We start from the raw sequence: 6,787 nt of genomic DNA on the forward strand, positions 1-6,787 counted from the left end.
TTTACATTCAGTAAACACAACAACAAATGCACTCAATACATTTTCTTCATCTTCAAACATTTGGAAAACTGGTTATTTAAATATATTTTTAATCGAGAATGATTACGTTTAATTCTAAAAATGTTTTCCATACTATAAAACGAACATAACAGGGAATCTTAACCCTTAAAATGAATATGAATAGTTAGATTTTTAAAAGTGATCCGGTGATTTAATATTGTGTTTACATAAACTTCTATAATGATGAACAATGATCAAAGCAGAAGAGTCCCAGATATCCTGACACCAAATGTCCACCACACAACCTACATTTCCCATGATGCAAGTTTTTCACCAGACCCTCCCTGCAGGCTTTCTGTTTGTCCCTGATAACATCACAGTGATACCATCAGGGGTATTTTCTGGCCACACCACAACTGACATCAAGCTGTTTTTCCCACGATGCAAAGCAACATGCCCAGGTGTTTTCAGAGAAGCAATAGCTCTGTTCCCAGATACCCCTGTGTCACAGGCCTCGCGCCACTCATTATGACGAGTTAATTGATCTGTAGAGTCACACAAACATACAGGAGTTCAGTGTAGGATAAAGGCTGTTCCAATACTCTGACATCAGTCTTTCATGTAAATCTTCACTTCCTGCGTTATCATGAACACACAGAAGGATCCATGTAAACCAGCGGAGAATATGAGGTTCATCCAGCTTCATTCAAAGCAGCCGGCTGAGCTGTGTGGAGATAAGGAGGCTCAGCTCTGCAGCAATAAATGGCCTCTTAGGAAGAATCGTGTCACATACAGTTATGCAAAAATCCAGATGCAGTCGAACACAAACCTGGAAAATTAAAAGCAGCTTAAATATTTTCGCTGATACTCCGACAGACGTATGCTCTCTGGGGAGTTGTAGGAATTGAGACAGGACTGGACACTAATCAGGAACTATTTCAAGAGGCAATTCTTTAAAAACAAGTTGGAATGACAACCGAGAGTTTTTTTACAGAATGTGAAAGTTGACTCAGCATTTAATTCAGGTAAGACTACTGTTCTAGATGATTAATGTGCTTTGCAAATTGAAAAGAGGCTAAAATAAATGGGTCCCTTGAACAGAAGATGCCATGAAACCTGAACTAATTATGCTGAATTTTTATTTTTTAAATATGTAAATTGTAAGAGAAACAAAGATGATGCATTAATCAATATTTTCAGTACTGACATCAGTTGAACGTAGTTCTGAAATCATGGCTCTCCAGCCCTTCACTAAATGGTTCACAATTAAGGCACGTACAAATGTGTAAGACTTATTTTGGTCTTGCAAAAGACTAATTCTGGCCTTTGTTTTGACTGTAATTAGGCTGAAGTGGTCCTCATTCATCAGTTGTGCAACTCTCTCTGAGAATCTGAATGATAATCTAAGCAGCTGAACACATAAATAGCCACAGCGTGGCCCCTTATGGCTGGCACTAACACAGTGACAACAACTGTGCCCCGTCTCATCAACACCACTGGCAACCTCACCGGCAACATCAGCACGCCTGCCGGGGTGCAGGTGGCCGAGGTGATCGGCTGGTTGACCTTCAGCATCGGGCTGCCCGCCATCGGACTGGCTATTTACACCCTCAAGAATCTGTCCAAAGGTTTGTTTTAAAAGTTTGAACTTTGCCATGACCGAGTCAGAAAACGCTCTTCCATTTTTCAAGGAAGCATACAGCTAAGATCAGGAGAGAAGCCTTCAGGTGCATGAAGTCAGACATGAGAAATATTTATTGCTAACTTGTCTTCCTCTGTTCTCTGTCCAGGTGAGAATAAAATTCCCATGCATGTCGTATTTCTCCTGGTTTCTGACATCATCAGTTTCTTTGGTCGTCCCAGTGTGGACCAGGCCGTGGAGAGTGGAACCTTCTTCTCCTCCAACGCCACCGACTTCATCTTCTATTTTGGTGTCGTCTCCAACATCACCCTCATGCTGTTCATAGCCCAGGAGCGTCATCTCTCTGTGGCTTACCCGCAGTGCCTTGGCTGCTGTGGCAGAATCCGGCGGTCTCCCGCGGTTACCTTGGTGGCATGGGCTGCTCCGTTTGCCGTCCTGGCCCTGGCCGTGCTTAAGTACCGCCTCTGGTTTGCGGTGGCTCTGCTCGCCCCTTTCCCCTTCCTCCTCTTCTTTGCTGTGGACTCCTGGAGAGCCCTGATATGCTCCCGATCCAACCCTTCAACACCCGAGAGGAGGAGGACAGTGTGGGGAATCTGTGCTATCTGGGCTAATTACACTCTCCTTTATGTCCCCTTCATCCTCAGTGTCCTCCTGGAAGCTCTGTCCTTTACTGAGGCAGTGTCCTACCTGGGGCTGGTGTCTCACCTGCTGCTGTACCTCAGCCCTCTTGTGGACCCCTTCCTCTATATATTCATGACCAAAGGGCTCAAAGAGGTGCTGCAGGCACTGCCCTTCTGCCAAAAGCCAAAACAGAAAGAGAACATGAGACCAACTGTGGCTACTGTGGCAGAGACTGTGGAGACAAGACTTTGAGGAACACATACTTTTCTCTGAAGGATTCCCAAACACACCCATCGGTCTAGTTTGGGACTGATACTCCGGTTGGATTTTTGGGGGCAGATACCAAAACCAACGTTCAGTTACAGACATGTACCTCAAAGAATGAGACCACTTAGAACAATGTTAGATTTAGCAGAAAAGGCTCTGCTTTTTGATGGAGATCTCAAAGAATCTGTTTGATCTCAGTGTGATTTTCTTACTTTTCTTTGCCCTGAATTTGGTCTGTAGGATCATCTTCATCCTTCCAACAGTGGCATGCAGTGTTTTTCTTCTTTTCACTCCACTTCATGCGGATTCATATTTTCTTTGCACTCAAATTTTCATGCACCCGTACACTTTAATGTTCAGTGTTTTTGTCCTGATGCTTTTTTTCAACTTTAATGATTTTAAATGTGGCAGAGACTGGTTAAATTTAAATTCAAAATCCAACTGTAGATGAACTGGTGACATATGTAATTTACTGAGTTTGTACCACTAAATTATCTTCAGTATTTGATTGTACCTTTAATGTTAACAAACCACACAAACGTGCAAAGGTTTTGACCCCAGTTTTCTTACAAATACGACAAAGAGATGATCTACACAGATGATAACAGCAAGCTCATGTTCACTCTTTACATTTTCAAAGGGCAGTAAGGTCGTGGTAGTTCAGTTCAGTCTTTGTCCTACTCGTCTCTTCCCTGCTGAGCGTTTGTTGTTGTCTTTGATTCCAGGAAAACCCCTGAAGACTCTGCGGAGTTAGAGATGTCATTTCCTCTGAAATGACACAAAACAATAAAACAGCTAATTTAATATTTCTGAAGAAAACACTCTTATCTGAGCTGAAGTACCTTAAAATACGACGTCCAACAGAACACCTCAAACTATCCCACTATCAAACTAACCCTAATCCAAACTGTGGCCTCACATCTAACAGACATTTAACATTCAAAGCTTCTCAGAGGCAGAAGGTAGGTGCATTGCACTGTGCACGTGTTAATGTTGTTGTGTCAGTCAGCTGTGAGCCACATTTTCAGTTTGAAAATCAGAAGCAAAACATCTTCTCATTCACTGTCATTCTCAATACAACCACCAGGTGTTGCTAAAGTAAACTGTGTCTTGAATTTATTTACTAACCTTGGCTTTTCAATGTCGTCAATTGTCTCCGGCAGCCTCACATTCAGTGTCTCTGGCAGCAGCAGAGACACCAGGCCAGATACGATGGCCACAGAGCAGATGATAATCTGAGGAAGAAGAGTCCACACGTCCTCCAGCAGCAGGATGAGAGGAGCCACTGATACTCCCAGACGACTCATGAAGCTGGTGTAGCCCAAACCATTTTGTCTGGTGAGACAGAAAACAAAGCATAAGAATTCACTTAATTAAAAAAAGAAAGGCTGAGTCAGTGAAGCAGGTTTCTGCAGCTGTATGACAGTGACTGACCTGATGACCGTGGGGTAAAGCTCTGTGGTGTAGAGGAAGATAGTTGTGAAGGAAGCTTCTGATAGGCCTTTTCCAAGAATAGCAACAACAGCACGGACATGCCACAGACCTGCAAACAACGAGTACAGCAAACAGTGCGGTGCATGAGATGAGTGTGTGGGTCACCAAAGCATCTATTTAACTCAAAGTTATCGAGGTTATTACAAATTAATGTGGATAGTTTAACAGACCAGGTGATCTCCTCTGAAGAAACTCAGCACACTGTGCACATTAGCTCAAAATAAAAATCTGTTGTTGTGGGTGTGAAGCGGTGTAGTGAGAAAAGACGCTGCATCACACAGATTCACGACTATAACTTATCAAGCGAAGTAATTATTATTCATTACAACATTATAATTATTCTTTTTGGCAAAACCATTTAGTTCCACTATATGATAATGAGTCCAGTCTAGACCCGCTCTGCATGAAAAGTGCCCTGAGGTGATTTCTGTTATGATTTGGCATATTTTGGCATCGGCAGCAGGTCACTGTTTGCCCCCCTCACCGCCCGGGGGTCTCGAACCAATTTTTTTGGGGTGTGTCGGAGTCATTTTGGAAAATGTAAACGGATCATTGGCGATGTACATTCTGACCTTTTGGAATGAAGATGTTTATGGCGATGCAGGCTCCTGTCAGCAGCAGCGTGCCCGCCTGACATGTCCTGCGTCCGGTGAGGTTGAGACAGCAGTAGACCATCAGCTTGGCAGGAACTTCGATGGCTGCATAGATGAAGTGTGTGAGGTACATGTTCAAACCAAATCCACTGATGTTCAGGCTGATTCCATAATACGTGGAGGCAACTCCATACCTGCAGAGATCAATGGACAACAAACCGTTGCTCCTTCATGTTTCTTTAGCCTAAGTGTCCCGACATTAATATGTAGCCTACATACTTTATTTAAGGAGATTCAACCAGAGATTGCAATTTAAAACGTAAATATTCTGAAGGAACCAAGGGAATCAGCAGAGGTAGTTAAAGTTTCTCTAATATTCATAATATCTGAGGTGGAACCCACCACACGATCCCCGTTAGCAGAGTTAACCGTCTCATCTTCGGGGTCTTGACCAGGTGAAGGTAAGTGTAGTTTTTTTTTTGCTTCTCCAGGATTTCTGTGTCGGAGAGTGTCTGTGCAGAGACAGAGAAATGATGCAGAGATACTTTATGTGCAAGTTGCATCTGACATGAATTTAAAAAAGATGATGGAGTCAGATAAAAATTCTCATATTAGCTCAGTTGTTGTCACTTACTTCCAGATTGAATTTGTCTGACAGTTTTTGTTTTTTGTTGAGCTTTGCACATTTGTCAAGGTAAAACTTGGCTCTCTCCACTTTACCATTCGCTAAAAGCCATCGAGCAGATTCAGGAATCCACCTGCAGGTACATTCAAATAATTAAAGAGCTGGCACACCGATCAGGATGTGACTGAAATTACTGTTTAACTGAATTACTTTTTTTTTTTTGTCAACTTTATGGACATGAAATGAAATACTCCTTTGAACTAAGTGAGCTCCAAGTGGTGAAATGTACATTCATTGTTCATGTTGTGGAAAACAATACAAATAAAACACTGTTTTATGCTTCACTCACCACCAGGTCAAAACTGCAAAACCCAGCGGAGCTGTAACAGTCATGATCAACGTCCGCCAGTCAGTCACCAGGAAGGCAAACCCCGCCAGCAGCATGTTACCTGCAGACCAGGCCAGGCTGCCAATCACACCGATAAATGACCTATGACCTGTGTCGACCCACTCGATGCCTGCAAGGTGAGACAAAATTTTGACCAAGACAAAATAATCCTCCCCAAAACAGATTTTGGGGACAGTGAAAACAAGTTGTGAACATGACGTGACATGTTAACTCACTGAGAACAATGGAATTGATGCTGATTCCCGTCAGTCCGAACCCAGTGAGGAATCTCAGCACTGCAAACAGAACATATGAGTTTGCAAAAGCACTGGAGAAGCCGAACACGATCGCCATGATGTACGAGGCTAGGAGAGTGTTTTTCCTTCCATACCTGAAAAAAAAGGAGAAAGAAATTCATGATTGGAAATATAAAGTTTTAAATTAAAATCATCATAATGTTGTGAGCTCCTGGATTTTTACTCCATCTTGAAAATGTCACAAACTGCAGGAGACAGTTTTTATACACGTACTTATCACAGAGGAATCCAAAAGCTATGGCTCCCATCATCACTCCGAAAAAGAAGATTGTACTTGTGGTTTTTGTCAGGCTTTTTCTGTCACAGACAAGGTCCCACTGAAAAAGCACAAAGTTTCATAAACAAATAAAAGACACGTTCACTGCTGCTTCAATTCAGCATCGACTTTTTAAACCAAGACCAAACGTTTTAAACATTTCAAAATGTTTAATGCTGATTTTAAAGTGACAGTGGTTTTACCTCTGTTGCTATGGTGGAAGTGAAGGTGGAGTTGTGGTAAACCCATCCACCCTGACACCGAACTGTGGGCAGCTCAGCGCTGGTTGAGCCGTTGGACAAGAGCTGAAACTGAGGCTCTGTGAACATCTCACAGGATCTCCAGGCCCCATCTTCTCGTACGGGGATGCTGACAGCCAGTCTCTGTTCATCAGTTAAATTTCTGAAGAGTCCTCCCTCATCCAGGGGGCTGACGTCACAGTGGTGAGGAGGCACCGCAGCGATGAAGTTATTCAGTAGGAAGTGACAGGGGAGGACTATTCGAGGTGTGCAGAGCAGGATGATGATGATGATTTGGAAAGGCCCAAAACCGTCGATTTCCTCCAGGATGCCCTCAAACTTCAT

General features: G+C 43.0%; 1 protein-coding gene across 1 annotated transcript; it reads right to left on the minus strand.

Moving 5' to 3' along the window:
* Nucleotides 1–3,207: 3,207 nt before the first annotated feature.
* LOC121189889 (solute carrier family 22 member 7-like) lies at nt 3,208–6,787 on the minus strand. The gene is made up of 10 exons (XM_041050365.1): nt 6,407–6,787; nt 6,161–6,264; nt 5,867–6,021; nt 5,592–5,760; nt 5,252–5,375; nt 5,020–5,129; nt 4,597–4,811; nt 3,965–4,073; nt 3,659–3,865; nt 3,208–3,298 (listed from the first exon to the last, which is right to left on the minus strand). Exons 1-10 carry the CDS (start codon nt 6,785–6,787, stop codon nt 3,208–3,210), a joined length of 1,665 nt encoding a protein of 554 aa, XP_040906299.1.

The sequence above is a fragment of the Toxotes jaculatrix genome, chromosome 11 (assembly GCF_017976425.1).
Source record: "Toxotes jaculatrix isolate fToxJac2 chromosome 11, fToxJac2.pri, whole genome shotgun sequence".
In the NCBI taxonomy this organism is placed as follows: domain Eukaryota; kingdom Metazoa; phylum Chordata; class Actinopteri; family Toxotidae; genus Toxotes; species Toxotes jaculatrix.

Bases quoted from the DNA above. Each gene is read 5' to 3' on its own strand.
- LOC121189889 (XM_041050365.1), bottom strand. From the start codon at position 6,787: ATGAAGTTTGAGGGCATCCTGGAGGAAATCGACGGTTTTGGGCCTTTC. The intron at 4,812-5,019 runs GTGGGTTCCACC...TGATCTCTGCAG, and splicing joins CTGCTAACGGGGATCGTGTG to GTATGGAGTTGCCTCCACGT. The intron at 3,299-3,658 runs GTTAGTAAATAA...GTGTCATTTCAG, and splicing joins GACGACATTGAAAAGCCAAG to AGGAAATGACATCTCTAACT.